The sequence below is a fragment of the Crinia signifera genome, chromosome 3 (genome assembly GCF_055691185.1).
Source record: "Crinia signifera chromosome 3, ASM5569118v1, whole genome shotgun sequence".
In the NCBI taxonomy this organism is placed as follows: Eukaryota; Metazoa; Chordata; class Amphibia; order Anura; family Myobatrachidae; genus Crinia; species Crinia signifera.
Window position 1 is genome coordinate 172,734,234 of NC_139219.1, and position 18,694 is coordinate 172,752,927.

The 18,694-nt window shown below is 41.2% G+C and overlaps 1 protein-coding gene across 2 annotated transcripts in view; it reads left to right on the forward strand.

Moving 5' to 3' along the window:
* The window catches only part of PREP (prolyl endopeptidase), a 141,948-nt gene extending 136,641 nt beyond the window's left edge, over window positions 1-5,307 (forward strand). For both annotated transcript variants that reach the window (XM_083176964.1, XM_083176963.1), the window contains 2 exons: window positions 1,945-2,101; window positions 4,710-5,307. In XM_083176964.1, coding sequence (XP_083033090.1) covers window positions 1,945-2,101; window positions 4,710-5,004 — 452 coding nt within the window. In that variant the 3' untranslated portion in view covers window positions 5,005-5,307. The remainder of the gene's footprint in view (window positions 1-1,944; window positions 2,102-4,709) is intronic.
* The last annotated feature ends 13,387 nt before the right edge of the window (window positions 5,308-18,694 follow it).

Genomic DNA, 18,694 nt, shown 5'->3' on the forward strand with positions numbered 1-18,694 from the left:
ACCATAGGAATCAAGTGTCTCAGAGACAGTCCGGTACGCTTCCAGCAATCAGAAAAAATAAGAATTATTCCTAGTTTGGTTTAACCAATTCAGGAAAATTAGCGGATGCAATGGAATCCTCCAAACAAATTAGTAAGTGCAGGAGCAGTCACACACAGCATAGGTTCACCAATGTGAATGGTGCGGCCCTCAAATACTTTCTTTTTAGTAAGCGGCCCCCCTGCAAAAATAGTTGCCCACCCCTGCTTTATACAATGTACAGCTGCAGAGGTTTATATTGTAATGTGTTACATTAACTCTATATTGAGCCTAAGCCTGTTAAAAGTGTTGGTTATTCTTAAGACCATAAAAAATTAAGGTACTTGTGACTTATCTGGGCGCCCGATTTTCTTCATCGCACCTAAAAATCGCGTCGCATCGCATACAATCAGATTGCATGCGATGCGATTTGCCGCGATTTTAATATGTGAAGGCACCCAGATGCCTGTTTCATATGTGAAATGGCCCCCCAGATCCCATTTTTAATTGTATACCCACCCTGATGGCTAAATGCCCCCCATTGTTAACGCCACCCCACTATCAACGCCAACCCGAAGCGTGGCGAGCGCAGCGAGCCCGCGAGGGGCGGCGGTACGCGTCCTCCGACCTTTTCATACCCCCAGTATCCACTTCGGCGTGGAGTCGATTTTATATAGTGTGGCGAGCCCGAAGCGTGGCGATGGGACGCGGATACCTGTGAAGCCCGCGAGGGGACGCCTATAGCTGTGAAGGTATCCACGTCCCCTCGCGGGGCTCGCCACGCTTCGGGCTCGGTGGCTCGCTGCGCTCGCCACACTATATAAAATCAACTCCACGCCGATGTGGATAGTGGGGGTATGAAAAGGTCGGAGGACGCGTACCGCCGCCCCTCGCGGGCTCGCTGCGCTCGCCACGCTTCGTGTTGGTGTTGATAGTGGGGTGGCTTTAACAATGGGGGTCATTTAGCCATCAGGGTGGGTATACAATTCAAAATAGGGTCTGGGGGGCCATTTCACATATGAAACAGGCATCTGGGTGCCTGTACATATTAAAATCGCATAGCATGCAATACAATAGCATACAATGCAACGCGATTTTCTCTTCAAGGGAATTTCAAGGGAAATCACGTCAAATCGCATGCTTAGGGTACTGGCATACAATTTCAACATCGGGCGCCCAGATAAGTCACAAGTACCAAAAATAAATGTAGGAAATGCACCACAATAACAAGTTCAAAAGTTTAATAATCCATTTTAGCCAAGTTTTAGCAAAGCCCTTAGGTAATTGAGTGTTAGCACCAAGAATGAATTGGTACATTTAGCTATTTGAGAAAAATAAATGGTATTAAACACGATGAGGGAATGCATCGGGAGTGTAATACTGTATTATAATGGGAACATACATTTTATTTTCTACTTTAAACCACATTTTACCTTCTTCATACACACAGCTATCACATTTTATTATATTCACTCTCCAGATATTTTATGATCCTGTAAAATGAGGACTTCGAGGCTCAATAAATGATATTATTTTTAATAAAGCATATGAAGTATAATAAACAAAAGTTCAGTTCAAAATAGGAATCGGAGCGCCTCTACATAATACTCTCCTGCTTTCTTTTTTTATGGCTTCCTATGTTCCGGTTACATTGTGTTTCAAGCTACAGTTCAATAAGTGTTGTTGGTTCGTTTCTTTGTTTTTGTTTTTTTAAATACTGTAGATTTAAAGTTTACAGAAAGTTGTGTCTAACTTGACTTTTAGTTGGACTTGACAAGCTCTGGAAAATGAATTTGGAGGGTATAGTGCAGCTAATGAGGTAGAGATAAGTAGATTGAAGTTGCTAATCCAAAGCACTATTACTGCAATGCATGATTTATAAGCCTTTACTATATCTAAAATGTATTTGTCAATATTGTTTTAAAGCTGCTTGTGCCAATCAACGGCCTGATCTGTTTGGATGCGCCATTGCTCAAGTTGGTGTGATGGACATGTTAAAGTTCCACAAGTTTACCATTGGCCATGCATGGACAACAGACTATGGGTGCTCTGACAATAAAGAACACTTTGCGTGGCTGTACAAGTAAGTTTGGCATAATTCACTGGCTGACTTTCCTTCTCAGGCTAACACATAGCTTTGTGCATCGTATATGCTGGCTCTCAGAAACATTATTCATCATGGATAATATATGCTAAGCTGCAGCTTATAAAATGCGATCCTTAGCAATGCATACCACCTCCTGCCTGCATTTGTGATTGCTGAAAACTGTGATGCAATTGCAGTTCTAGAGGAACATCGCAACCATCGGTCGCAATGTGAATCTGAACCTACTCAGACTTGCAGTAGCAGAGGACATTTCAAAACCAAGAAACCTGCATACATGATGCAGACCATGGCCTTGGCACACTCGGGAAACGGGACCCAAACGCGACAGCCCCTGTCCCTCTCTGCAAACACCTCTGCCTGTCAATCAAGCAGAGGTGATAGCAGTATGCTTATGCGATCCATGCAGCGTTATAAACCAATTGCTTGAATTAATGAACTGCTGTCACATTTGCATGTTTCCAAATACATTATTTCCCACTAATAAATATAAAATTCACTTATAATAATAATAATAATAATAATAATATTGTTATTATAAATGTAATATACAGATGTAGCCATGCTCATCATTGCTGCGATGCGGCATGGTGCCAGGCTATGACTATTGGCCACTGTCCAGTAGGAACTAAGGAGCATGGCTCCAGCTGTACATATTTGAAGTACTGATGAGATGAACTTGAATAGAGCACATATGGTATGCGGGACTGCATCCTCCTCTTCTAAAATACAAGGTGGGTACACATACACTCACATCACCTTGCTAAGCATATCCCCCCTCACTATGCATTCCATACTGCTGCTGCTGCATACCTACTACTCCATCTTCTCCTAATCATCTGAGTGCCGTAACATACACTCATTGTATGGAGCCAATAGGACAATTAATGCTTCACAAAGTAATCTATTAAGATATTATGAAACGTATGAAAGATATTTATTTAAAATAAACAAAAGTGGCTTTGGCATAGGCAGGTATTCAATGCTGTTTGCGAGTGGTGACAGCGAGCAGGGCTTCCTGCTCGCTGTCACCACTCACCCTGAGAGCATTCAACACAGCCTCCGCATCCGCCAATTCCCCCTCACTCCGTTTTTTTGAGCGAGGGGGAATTGGCGGATGCGGCTCCAGAAGCAGCGAGACCCGCGGCTAAATACAGCGAGTTTTCTGCAGCAGCCGCGGGTCTCGCTGTTTTGGGGAATTCTCGCCGTCTTGTGACGGCGAGGATTTCCCCAGAAGGTTGAATAGAGCGAGCGGCGCGGGGGTTAAACAGCGAGGATCGATGGTTTTCAGCAATCCTCGCTGTTTAACCCCCTCGCCGGCTGCTCGCTGCAGGATTGAATACCCCACATAGTGTTGTGTTCGTTTTTATTCAAAGATATACATTAACATGTGCCATTTAATTATTTTACTAGAACAAGTAACTATTATTATTGAAAAGTAATCTGATAGTAGTGTATACTGTAGAAACTGTATGCTAAGAAATTTAAATGATAATGTGTACTGCTAAATGCAGAGAACTTGAAATCCTATACTGTAAGCACTTATTGATTTTCATTTTAATGGTATACAATAGTACTGATACAGCAGGAGAAACATTAGTATGCCGGATGCTAAGATGTTTTCTCGGTCACTTTACATCTTTAATGCTGCAGCCTGCATCCGAGAACCTCATTTGACTGTGACGGGATGGGCATACAATATTTATTTTTTAAAAAGGGGAAAAAATACAGATATTAGGGTTGTATTGTGCACATCTTCCCATGAAATACCTTGTGTGGTTATGATACGATTATAGCATATGTTTATTGTAATGCAGCATGCAGTCTGCGTCATGTTGTGGCCTTTGCAGTGTTTGCAGCTGTTGTGATGTTTGCAGTGTTTGGCAGTTGTGATGTTTGCAGCATGCTGTGGTTGTTCCAGTGTCCTGGAATTGTCAGGCATTTTGGTCACTGCTTTATTTTACATTTCTTTCAGAGGTCCAAAACAATATTCCGATTTATCCCAACATCTGATTCAGAATTAGCAGAAAACCCAGAGTGTTGATAAATGCAATGTTGCCTGATTCAGACCTGACAGCTGTTGTGCAAATTTACAGAGGCTAGCGATCATATAGACAGAGCGAAAAGCCGGCCTGTGCAAGTCTGCAAATGCATTGAATCCATTCACAACTCCCCTGTGTCTGACTCTTCCACATGTTTCTGATAGACTGATTGAGCCCGGAGCTGATATCACACACCCTCCCTTAAAATCCTGCCACTATCAGAAAACGGCTAGTTACTACCCCCAAATGCCGGCTACCTGTCAGGCAAGTTGCGAAGGGATTGGAAAAAAAAAAGAATTGCTGATTTTTGTAGCTGTTTGGCCTCGTATGCCCCGTTGTTCAATAATGGATCGGCTTGTGAATTGACACAACACCGATCGGGGCTGAATAACCCCTTTATTTGTTTCGGATGTTTCCTTTATAGCTATTTGGTTTGTAAGCACTCATTTATTGATATTCTGTGTAGGATTTAGCATGCATAGTAGTTGTATTCTAAGAGCTTATTACTATATTTTGAGAAGTTAGTAATGTTTCTATCATTACAGATACTCACCGCTTCATAATGTTAAGGTTCCAGTGGAAGATGGGAAACAGTATCCAGCTATGCTACTTCTCACAGCAGACCATGATGACAGAGTTGTTCCTTTACACTCTTTGAAATTCATAGCTACTTTACAACACATTGTGGGCCAAAGTCCAAAGCAGACCAATCCACTCCTGATTCATGTGGACACTAAAGCTGGACACGGGGCAGGAAAGCCCACTGCTAAAGTGATTGAGGAAGTCTCTGATATGTTTGCTTTCATTGCACAATGCCTAAATCTCAGTTGGGTTGAGTAACTAAACTGAGTGGGGATCACTGTTAAACCAAGAAGGGCTATTCTGTCACATGACAAATGCAGTATGCTCACATGTAAGTGTAGGAAATGGTTATAGTCTGTCTGTTACTTGAGACATGCTGTATGCTGAACAGAGTGTTCCTTTTCTATATAGGCGTATGGAGGGTGCGTCTCTTTTTGTGCGCTATGGCTTTAAGGTGTTGGCCATCTGGTAACTAAGGTACACTTTTGTTCACACATTGCATATGAATTTGAAAAAGCCTAAATGTTTGCAACATATCAAATAAAAGCTGCTTTCATTGCTTTCTCTTGTTTTATTTCACATACTTTACCCTGTGATTTTTCCTGTTTCCAGTGTAAGTCCTTATCTTTAGTATTTGCATATTATACCATACAGAACGTGACATTAGGAAATGCTCTGCTGGAGCGCATTTAAACGAGCTCCTCCTCTGAGATGCTTCCTGTAGGGGCATGGGGCCAGTGTCTGCATCTGAAGTACGGAAAAGACTGGAAAGGCTAAATGTAAATCATTGCTTTGATATGAGAGGGCTGCATCATGACATACATAAATATTATTTTACAAATGCTTTATATGAGTGAATGATTTTGATTTTCCTTCTGGGATTAATGACCATATAACAAGGGCAGGTTTTATAAAACTGGTAATGTAACTACAAGAAGAAGAAAAAATCCCCCAAGCACACTAAAATGGACTAGTAAATAATATGCACACCCTATATAATAGTAGAAATGTAGAGGACTCCAGTACGTATATTAGCAAATATATGGTTAAACCTCCAGTCACTTCCCTGAATCTCTGATATGGTGTGCTTACTACTACTACATAATAATAGTACCCACTTGGGTTATACATCTGTGTATTGCTAAATGGCGCTACAGCTACTGCTCCTGTTTAATTTTAAGGTAATCTAATTAAAGTTTCAAAGTAATTAAAGTAGAACTTACATAATGATTTTCCTTTTGCGCCTCTGAGGGAGTGAGGCAAAATGAGCAAATGTAGTAGTCCTGTGAGGTGCCATACCGGAACACGGCACATCACAGCTCATTAAATTGACCCCTATGTGTCACACTGGCCAATGTGGACATTACAATTTGGCAACACAAGAAAATGGCCAAACAGCTACCTGTCAGATCTTCAACATGCATGTGTGTGGTTATCACTTTCTGACCAGCTTTACGGACATGATATATAAAACCTGGGTGATGTGGCAATTGTTGGAGCAGTGTTCTGATTTTGAGGCTGTGCAGGCAGCAATACCATGCCAGTTGGTTGCATTGATGCATATGGACACCTTTAAAAAAAAAAATATACTACTCCATTATCTTTACGTTCAACATTCTCTTAGTCTATTGTCAAAACATATAGGAGCGGATTCAATCTTGGCCATGTTTTTCACCCATTTAACTCCTTTTTTCTTGCATGCACAGCTATTCCTTTCTGTAGCATAATGAACTTTCCCCACTCTCTGACGACTGGTTTGTCAGTCCTCTACCTAGAGGACACTTCCTTGTCCTCTTCTGTCTTACAGGCAGCAGCTGGAGCTATGGGAGCACTCCTTCCGCCCTGCCCTGTTCCTGCAGGACTCCGGTCACCTGTACTGTAACTGTTCCCACCCACCTGGTGGCTCTACTGTCCCTGCCTCTGCCTTCCACCAGTGACAGCTTAGTAAGTAAGTATAATTTATATAGCGCACTTTCTCCAACAGGACTCAAGGCGCTTTGCAGACATTGAAAATCAATGCACATAATACAGAGGATATTGGTAGTACAGTAACAGACAAAAGACACCCTTAAGTATAATGCAGAATTGGTGTAGCATTTTGTATAATAACTTCCATGGGCTGTGTACTCCACCCTGACAAGGTACCAGGTGCGGCAGCCATTTTAGGCGCTCTGCGTAGGATTACCCTGGGTGGAATAGATCACCCCTAAAAGAAATTAGCCAAAATGGGTGATTTTAGTGAATACTCAGGTCCATGTATTTTTCATCCCATCCACAAGTGCACCAGATGAGGCAGCCATGGTGGGCGCACTACGAAGGTTACACTGTAGGAGGCGAGCTATACAAGGACCCAATGCATATACTGGAAAGCAAATACTGGTGTAGTAGTATGATAAACCCTGCACAGAAACATCCACGTGATCCACATCCTACCCGCAGAGATACCATCTGAGGCAACCAGCTTGGTGCACTGCATAGGTCAGAGCTAGAGCTAGCAGGGTGTGCAATCTTAAACTTAAGCCCTTGCAGTTGGATAGCCCAGGAGTGAAACTGCGCATCTAGCCGGAGTTGCTAGGCAGAAGGAGGTGTGCCTATTTCCTTGATCACTGTTGTACAAGACACCCCAACGACCAGTGGGGAAGGCAAGATAATTAGCAAATACCCATTTGTTTAGTGATGCAGCTCGGAGCTTTGCCCCTCACCGGCAGATTGCTGTGCTCCTAGAGGAGGGGGTGGGACTGAAGGAGAGGTGTTGAGACTGGAGAGGTGAGGGTTTTGATTAAACGGTAAACTGCCTCCCCTAGAAGAAAACTCCAGATCCGCCCCTCACTCAACCTGAATTATACCTGGTTAAATTGTATGTCAGTGCTCTGAAATGTCTGCTTTTGACTACTACGAAGTGTCCCATGTGCTGAATACATTACTTTTAAGATGTCATTGCCACATCCGTGTAATGGGTTATTTCATGTAGACACATATTTAAAAGAATGTTTTTCTGATTTTTTTCCGGTAGTTTCAGTCATGACTCATTGCAGCCATTCGCATGCACAGCTATTCCTTCACATGTGGATACTTGCCTTTAATGCAAATCCCACATCCCATAATAATGTCATATGTATTCATGTTGGAATTGGATTTAGAGAGTGTTCTATAGCTTGTGGCTATATCAGGACAGGCACAATTATGTCTATTTTTAGAAGATACTGTAGAATTTAAACCAGGACATCATCAACTCAAGGCCATTTCTATAATCCAATTTGGCTTCTTTAGGTGTGTTTTGTCTGAGTTGCTTAGCTAGACGGGTTCATTTTATGCACACGGAAAAGTATGACAGGTGCAACAAATTTAAAAGGCTAAATATTCTAAAACTGCTAATGAAAGGCCTTCCAGCAATGATCAATATACCTCAATATACTTCTGTAAATAAGAATATTTTTAATTAACATAGGAGCTTCCTAATCATGAAATGTGTAAGGCTATAGCCCATTTGTCAATTGTAATCAATTTTAGAATACGTTGCACAATCAATGTTAGACAGTTTTTAAGGAAATAACTGCACTAAACCGTATTTAAAATTAATAATATAACTAAACTATCTCTTTGTTACATAGAAGATAAGGCTGAATAAAGAATTGCGTCCATCGAGTTCAACCTTGGTTTTAATAGCTTATCCTTTGTTATATATAGTGTATTCAGGCATTTTTTTTTAAGACAGATTATGATTCTTATTTGTACCCCTGGATGTTTTTAACCAATAAATGTTTGTCCAACCTTATTTTAAACATATTTATTGTGTCAGCCGACACCACCTCACCAGGAAGAGTTCCATGTTTACAGGGTGGCAGCCAATTTTCATAAATTATTAAAAAGAATGCTATAGTACCTGCCTTACACATTTTGAAATAGTAGTTTATATTTAAAAAAGACAATATAGTTTTTATACACATTGGTATTGTCCAGCCATATTCATGTTAAGTGTTGCACAGAGATGTAATGTTCCGGAATGCACAGGCAAATGAGTTGTAAAGCTGGTGATACACAGGTCCGACTTGGCAGCACAAGTCTGATCTGCTTTCCCCTTAAAAGTGCCCGCAATGTGCCGCTGATGGTCCGATTTCAAATATCCTTATGTGCTGCACACATCGATGGTGGACTATGTGGTATAGACCTAAATAATGAGAACAGTGGAGAGTGGGGCATATGGACACCAGTAATGGATTTAATCAGGTTTTGTATCTCTCGTCAAAAGCCACTGATGAGGGAGCAGGACGACCAAACATGCAGTAAGGCTCTCTTCTAGCTATGTAGTCTCCAACATATGTCAGAGGTTGATAGCACATAGCCTGACGGGAACCATATACCATCAAAAATATATTGTATATGTATTTTCTTTAGTACGGGCAGATAATAGATCATTTTGCGATTGCTTTTTAAATTTTAGTCCATTCATCAGGATTAATGACCTTGCCCGTCTCTTTCTCACTGTTAGTTCATGTGATTCTTTTAGGGGGATGCTTAAGAGTATCTGGTAAATAGTAGAAATTTCCTATTTTGGTTATTCGAGTGTCGGCATGTGGTTTCTATAGGAGAAGGAGGGAGGAAGGTGGGTGATATATGCATGAGTTTTTATGGCACTACCATTGGGATATACTGGACTATCATCCTTACATATCTGATCTGGCACTGAGTGATTTCCATTGAAGAAGCACCTGGGTGAAAAGTGATTCGAAACAGACAATGAAGTTTATCAAGCCATCATGTCATGACTTCAGGCTCTTGACACTGATTTCTTCTATGCCAGGATAGATGCCTTGGTGTACCACTGAAACATGTTTAACCCCTTGAGTGGTGATATTTGCTGGGGCAGGTTTGTCCTGCCCCAGCAAAACCCACCACCGGACGTTTGAAGCCATCCGCTCCGACAGAGCTTCCCTACCCCCGTGGTCCCAACTGCCCGTCAGTCAGCAGTGACGTCAGCGGTAGGGATGTTCGCGGAGGCTCGGGAGAACTCGGTCGCCTGAGTATACCCGAGCCGGGCCAAACATACCTGAGCTTATAAAGAAAGCTTGAGAAAGCTGTCAGTCAGACAGTGAAACATGTCAGGGAGCACCTGCTGATTTTACCCTGTTGTAATACTTTTGCTTGGTATTGGACACCTCATCTTTAGAGACTTCTACAATCACCACCATTCATGGGCCAGGAGCTGAGAAAGGTATTATCCTTTTACCATCATTCTGGGACTCCACCACCTACCAATTGCGGATTACAAATACGTGCAATCGTTGAGGACACCCATATTCCAATCCGGGGTTCATCCATGTCCTCCAGCGTAATCGAAATCCAGCGAGGTTTATGGACCCAACATTTATCCAGCCCTACAAATTAGCCCAAAGGAAGATAACATCTCCAGGAATTTTCCATTGAGACTCCCTATTGGACTCCATACCAATAAGTATACAACTTCCAATATTTTAATTTAATATGCAAGTAGATAAATTGTACAGATTATATGTTTTTATACCATATTAATTGCCAATACCTTGAATAAATTACATATGGTCTTTTACCATTAACCAATTGATCCATACTTTTTAGCGCTCCACCCTTTGTTATTTGTATTTATCCCTTAGAGGTTGACGCCCCCAGCAGGAGCAGCTTGACACAACACCCTATCAGGCGCCGGTTTACTTCTGGCCGCTGATACTTTCATGAAACCTTCAGATAGAAGTTTACTTCCATAATTGAAACTTCCAAGATGGTTTCACATGGACTGCGTTCTCCCTTGTTGAGTCACTTAAAATCGTAACTAAGCGCTCAGCTCAGGAACTGAGCTTCCAAATGGGACGGCACTGTGCATTTAATTACAGTCTTTCATTGTGAATACTGGCCTCCACAGCAGATATGGTATACTGTATGTGCCAAGTGCCATCTACTATTCTTTTTCAAACATGGTACAATATAAAGATTTTTAAAAGTACTTAATCTGAATTAAGCATGTAACATAGACACATTCATAGGTTGGAAGATGGCTAGCTGCACCCAGTAACATCCAATCTATCTGTTTCTGACATGGAGGTGATTATTGTACATGTTGCCAATTTTACAGTTAGCATGGAGACACTCAGCATAGAGGTTACGTTGGCTATTCCACACTGATCTGTGTTCTCTAGTGGTATCTGGTCAGCAAAAATAAAAAAAGCCAACACGCTGATAACATTATGGCATTCACACCACCCATGGTCATTGTTTTTTTCTTTAAATAATTGTATTAAAATGTCAGATATCTTTAGTTACTTGCACACTAAAGGCCCTAAATTCCAGTTCCCACTTACACTTGCAGTAACCCAATAAAAAATAAAATAAAGGCAAGAAACACTTAATTTCAAAATATTTTTGAAATAAAGTCCCATGCACATTTTTATGCAGATAAATCCTCTGAAATAATTATTTCAGATTCATGAATCATCCATGTCCTGGCTTGGCAAAATCAAACAAATAAAAATGATACTCAATTTCTCCACATTAAAATAAGGGTTGTGCCCTGATAGGTGTGAGAAAAGCCATTCTGATTGGTTAGTACACCAAGAGAGTGTGATATGGCCTGTGGGCTTACCAAATGGTCTAACCTTCTCCAAATTATAAAATACAAAATGTTATTGTACAGATTAAGGGAGGGTATTCAATCTTGGGTCACGGCTGTCATGCTGGCCCGACAGCCGTGACCCTCTCCCGTTCTCGGTCTGCTCGACCGAGAATTTGCAGGCGGGATTCAATGTCCCACCTGCAGCGAGGCGAGAAGGGGGCGAGGCCACGAGCTGCAGCCGGGAGCTCATCAGTTCTCGGCCGTTCTTCGCAGAATAAGCCTGACTTCTTGTGAAGTCGGGCTCATTCTGCCGAGATCCCCTGTTCAATGCTGTCAGAGAAGACCGCAATGAATAGGGCCACGCAGCCATCTCCCCCCGTCGGGAGATGGCTGTGGGAGATTGAATACCCCTATAAATGTAACCCTTTGAGTGCCAACATTTCTGCGAGATGCACAAAATATCCGCTAAAAATTATAATTCCTTTCATTATGATGAATAAAATATTTACTTGCCAATTTTCACAGCTATTTTGACAAATTCACTTGGCACTCAAAGGGTTAAAGGCATTTACCCCGTTATGTGTTTTGCATTGAATGGATTAAGCTGTGTTGATGACATAAAAATAAAGAATATATTTTGAAAACCATATTTAGTATGCTCAAACAGCATCTTTCCCTGTTTTATTTAACATTTGGTTTGTTTTTAGGCTTTTGTTTTCTTGTTTGAGTAAATTAAAAAAAAGTAATTTCAGCAGAGGTTATGCTGGAACCAAGGGAGTTGCTGAACAGTTCAGAAGATAAATGAAATAATGCTCACAGAGCTCCTGGGATATCAGTCTCTTTCAAGTGGAATGTATTATGGAATAAAATTACTTATGCAATATTGTCTAGTAATGTTTTTGTCTGCCACTCTACAAACAATACTTGCCATGAATGCTTTATCAGAAGATGTGTAGATGTGAAGATGTGTAGATCAGAGAATACTCGCCTTACAATATGAAAATTCTGATGGGAAGTTATTTTAGATCTAAATTTCAAAATCTCATGTTACAGCTATTGCTATGTTCACAACATGAAAATATCACAAGGTGAATTCTCAAAGTAATATTTTCCATTAATTTTTCTTAATGGAACATTTTTCATATATAGTGGAAAAAATATTCATGACAACATTGCTGCTATAAACTCATATACTGTAAAACAGTGGTTCTCAAACTCGGTCTCAGGACTCACACAGTTAACGGTTTCCAGGTCACCCGGCAGGTGCACTCATTACTGACAGACACATTATAAAAGATCTGCAGGTGGAGCTAATTATTTCAATTGATTCTTTGAGGAGACCTGCAAAACATGCACTGTGCGGGGTCCTGAGGACCGACTTTGAGAAAAAAGACCACCGACTGACTTTGCTGTAAAAAGAAATAAACATATTGGTGTTCATAACATATTCTGTGCATATCATCTATATATTGTTACTTTTCTCAAGTTCATGAAACATTTGCTCAAAAGTTGCATAGCTATCAACAAAGTAAGTTTCATAGATGGGGAAGTATATCAGGTAGGCCAGGGGTGGCCAAGCCGGTCCTCAAGATCTACCAATGGTGCATGTTTTCCAGGCAACCTGTGGATCTATAGTAGGAATGAATGCAGCATGTTTTAAAATGTGACAGTTAGTAATGACTACAGCTGTGCAGCAACTAGGTAACCTGGAAAACATGGACCGTTGGTAGATCTCGAGGACCGGTTTGGCCTCCCCTGAGGTAGGCTATATCGGTGCAGACCGAATTCACTCCCCTGTCCGATGTTTGGGGTTGGTGCATTCGCGAATATGTGCATGTGCAAGCTGACAGAGCAAACTCTTTTGCTGAGTTTCACACTCGCCTGGGCATAGACATACTTTTATTAGGGAAATGGCAAAAAAGTCATTTGATGGTGAGCGGATTCGGGCAGGGTTGGGTGGGCATTTGGCAGGGCAGCAGGTGGCATTTACTTGCTCGCTAGGCTGGGACTATACACAGCCTAGTGAACGGGTCTGAATTAGGTCTCTTATTAGACGGCTTCATACCCAAACATGGGTTATTGCAATACATCATTCAGGAACTATTGTATCAAACCCTAATGACATATTTGCAGATCTCATGCGTTGTTATGGTTCCATGTATACTGTAGGCCCTGACGATGACAACGAGGGCAGCTCTTTTTTAGAAGAAGCCTGTCTACCCAATTTCCACAGGAATTAACACAGGACCTATTAGATGATCCTATCACTGAGGATGAGGTGCTTAACACCATTAAATCTTTGCCTAATGGAAAAAGTCCTGGCCCAGGACTAAATTGTTAGGCAGTTCATTAACTCACACTAGCAAGGCTTTAGAATCATATTCTTACTTGAAAGGGAACACTGGTTCCATTAAAAAAATATTAGAAATTCACAATATGCAACTTGGCAGTGGGTGACAGTGGGAGGCATAGTGTGACTAGGAAAAAAAGTGGGTCACAGGAAGAGGGTGACATGGGCAGCAGTGATCCCCTTAGTCCTCAGGGGCCCCGATGCACAGCACCTGCTGCACCAATGGTAGTTCAGCCTCTGCAGTGGAACCTTTCATATATTATTTCACACTATTATCAGGATACCAGTTATTAAAATAGATGCTAGAGAATTACATGTCATTGCTTTTGCTGGTGACCTGCTTCTCTTCACGTCCAGCCCTAAGATTCTGTCCCATTAACCGATTGTCTTCTTTTGCTGGATTTTCCATCAATTTTTGAAAGTCAGAAGCTCTTTCTGTGTATGAGCAGGTGAGGTTGGGCTGGACTGAACCCTAATAGGCTAATTCATATATAACATACCTAGGCATTGCTATACTGCCTGACCCCTGTAAACTTATATACATAATATTGTTATAGGTGGGTTGGATCAGAAACAATAATCTCTACACAGATGTGGTACTAAAATGTCAGCTCTTCACTTAGATACTTGTTACTTGTGGGTGCCGGATGACTCACTGACAGTCGTGAATCCGACGGTTGTTTCTCTGACATAGGAATCCGGACTTACATGGGCTATTTTCCTTTGTCCATGACCCCCATAGAGGGAGAATTGTCCTACTGCATACCTCCCAACATGACCCTCTTCAGGAGGGACACAATGCTCTCCTCCTGGTCTTTCTTCTTAATGCAAGATTACCTTCATCTGTGTTGAACAGGTTAATTGATAAAGATAGGTGCTTCAACACAAGTGATGACAATCATACATTAAGACAGAAGTGCAGAAGCAGAGCAATGTGTCCCTCCTGGAGAGGGTCATGTTGGGAGGAATGCTTCTGTCAATGTTGACCTAGGGTTTGTTGACCATTCTCACTGTTGACCAGTTGTTGTTGACCTAGACATGGCCTTTCATCTATACTGTGAAAACCCTGCAACATTTCATTGTAAAGAGCAAGTCATTGCTTTCTACAATGTTTCATGTTTTCTGCTATATAGTTAGCAGGAAAATGTTCATAAATTCTTTAAAAACTTACCATTATTAACGCTGCCAGAGAGTGATATTTTATGTAAGTAAATTCCTTATTCCAGTCCAAAAATGAAGGTAGAATCCAATCAGTCCTTCTGCAGATGGCAGAAGCACCTCCCTCTCTCCTTCTCACATGCATCCATAGAACGGCTGTATGAATGTACTAGTCCAGTGGTAGCCAACCCTAGCCATCGAGAGCTACCTACAGTGCACATTTTCCAGACAACCTAGCTGCTGCACAGCTGCACTCATTAATCACTGACATATTTTAAAAGATACACAGATGGAGCTAATTAGCTCACTTGTGATACTGTGAGGAGACCTGCAAAACATGCACTGTTGGTAGCTCTCGAGGACTAGGGTTGGTTACCCCAGTACTAGTCTCTCTACGGATATAACAAATGTGTTGTATTGATATATATGTATATATAATAACAGCGTTGTGGCATGTGTAACTACTGTTTTGGTTACAGTACTTGCCTATGTGCTCTCCTCTGCGAAGTTGGGCCTGTGTGACCAGCCAGCTAGCAGCCATTGCCCTGTGTTGGGGACAGAGATCATGGGGAGAGCTCAGATTATCTTGGGGTTGTACACCACTGCTGCCCTTGTTGATCAGCTACTGGGCCATTAGCCTTCACTAGAAGTAGGAGAGATTGACCATGGATGAAGCAGCTGCCTATTTGTTATGTTTTCCCTTTATCCCTTATCTGTAGCATCATTGAACTAAGGAGACCGTGCCCCCCATATGAAAACTAAGCGTGACTTTTCAGGGATAGTATTTTAACGCATCCCCTGTCTCTGTAACAGTGTTTGCTACATAGCAGATTAAAATAAGAAATACATGTAGGCTGATACATGCCCCAAAAGCATAACACGCTTGCACTTTTTCCGCCACTCCCTGTACCTCCCAAAAAAAACACCCAGGTCTGTCAGTCACATGCTAATAAATTCTCCCTGATAGCGTCATTCAATCCAATTCAGTAACTGAGGCTAAGACACAAGCACAGTCCACTGTTACTCACCCTGATAGTCACCCAACTGAGTAAAGCTGGGTACACACTATGCAATTTTTTAAAAACAATATGCAAAAGAACGATATCCTAAACGATTATATCATGCATATCGTCTAGTGTGTATGCACTATATTGATAATGATGCGCGCTCCTGTGGGTTACTAATGACCTCCTGTGTCGTCTGTACATGCATTCAAATCCTGATGTGGTCACTGAAGGATATCATTAACAATATTGTTCAGTGTATATGTACTACATTGTTTGTCCAGGAGTAAAGGCAGTTCAAAGAAAAATCGTAAACGATATTGTTCATGAACGATATCGTATAATGTGGACCCAGATTAGACATCAAACTAGCATCTGCATCGGAATCATTGTTTTTTATATTTTTTAATGGTAAAAACATGTAAAAAATACTTGATTGATAATGCTAAAGAAAAGGACTAAATCAGTATATCAATAGAAAGTGGCAAAGACCACTTTGTAGAGTAAATCTGTAGCATAGGAATTGACAGATCAATCATATACACATCAGACATGTAACAGTCATAACGTACTAGATAGTAATTCATTTGCTAAATCTGTTTACGTGTCATAGGCAATGTCTACTCGGTTCTTTTTGAAGCACAGTTCCCTTTTTCAAGGCTGATGTTCACAGGATGTCTGGGATATAAATTGTATCATATCAGTCATCTGCCAGTGAAGGTCACTTAAGACATTGCAGTAAACTCAGACTAGACAACATTTTGAAATAGGGCTATTTGTTCATTGACCCATTCTGTGTCTTAAACAGAAATTTTAACTGCAATTTATCATGTATTTTATATAAAGCATTTACCTGCAACGTACTTAATATTTTATACATAGAATTTAACAGCAATATATACATGTAATAAAGTATGATTTCAAATCATTTTGACATTAAGGAAAATGTTATTCTCTTTTTAGTCCCAATGTACCAAATACACACCTCCATTTTCTGTATGGTAACTACGACCTCTATGCTCTATCCAGTTATCCACCAATTGGTAAGTTTTCTTTATAATGTTTATATGATATGTACATACACACATATATTTATCCAAGCATTTCCGTAATTCCCTTAAATTTCTCCATGCTCTCTGTAGTTTATGAAAAGCTTTTCTGTAATTCATTGTTCCTGTACTGTATTAAATTCATTCTATCTGTAAAGCACCTTGAGTCCTACTGGAGAAAGAGCCACAGTGGGGCAAAAAGTATTTGGGCATTTGACCCACTTAAAAAGATGAGAGAGGTCTGTAATTTCCATCATAGGTACACTTCAACTGTGAGAGACAGAATGTGTGAAAAACAGGAAATCATTTTGAGGGAGATGTATCAATAAGCCTATAACATTTCTTAAATAATGGGTCCCGCTTCTCCTGCATAACGAGGAGAAGCACTGGGGGAGGGGGTTACAGGGGACAGCTCCGCCGAGCGTAACTCACATTAGGCGCGCTAGTGATACATTAGTCTAAATGTAATCCCCCCCCCCCCCAGTTAACCAGCGTTAAGTGCATTTCTGCCACCCTTGCCCAACCAACCAGACCTTTGATTCCCATCCCAGCAACCTGCATATAGAAGCTGGATCAAAGAGACAATGACTTTACTGCTACTGCCTGGTCTTGACCTCACGACTGACCTGCAGATTGTTCCATCATTCATTAGACGCAGACTAACTAACGCCTAGACTAATCACCACCCACACTTGGCGGAGATAGAGAGCTCTAGTGAGAGGACATTAACAGGAAACTGGAAGCGGCCCCATTGACCTCTGGCAGCAGCTTATCACTAATCACAGTCATTGTGCTGTGACCAAGACTTGAAGACATACACCCCTCAGAACTTTTCCATAAGTTTAGTTTTACTGCACTTCTTGATAGTGTTCTCTAAACACACTGTGTGAAACAAATAAAGGTTTTTTTAAACCAACACAAAGCCTCGCTCATTTATTTAGGGGTAGAGCGCAGAAATTTCACCAGTATGTTACATAATGTGATTTTTCACTGAGACTGGCATAATATGAATTTTGGCTTATTCCATGTGGCTTATTGTATTAAGCCTCACAGCACTAAGGTCATGGGTTGGATTCCCACCATCGGCCTTAGGGTCCCTATGAACAGGTCCGACCAGGCCCTTACTGTGTGGAGTTTGTATTGCTTGCATGGGTTTCCTCCAGGTTCCTCGCACAATCCAAAAATATACTGGTACAGTTTAACAGGCTTCCAACAAATTGACCCTAGAATGTCTGTGTGTAAATGTACCTGTGGTAGCGAATATAGATTGTAAACTCCACTGGAGCGGGAATGATGTGAATGCGCAAATGTTCTTTGTAAAGCGCTGTGGAATATGTGCATGATATATTAATAAGTAGTAATATTCTCCAATCACAGATTAAAGAATATTTTGATCTTAATTCTTCATCTGTGACTTCTGAATCGACAGTCTGGGAGGCCCACAAGGCCGTAATCAGAGGCGCAATCATTAGATACGCAACTTATAGGAAGAAGAAACTAACAGGTAGAATAACAGCCCTGACCGAACAACTAGAACAATTAGATACCCTACACAAACAGACACGCTCCTCTGAGACACTTAAACAACTACAAGGGGTGAGAGGCGAACTCCAATCTATCCTAGCAGAAAAGACAGAAAAATCTCTCTGTTGGGCCAACCAAAGATTTTACGAAAAGGGTAACAAGTCAGACGCAATGTTGGCCAGACAATTAAGGGCTAAACATGCCGCCCAAACCATTGCAGCTATCCGAGATGACATTGGGACATTAACATTTGAAACAATTTCAATCAACCGCACCTTTT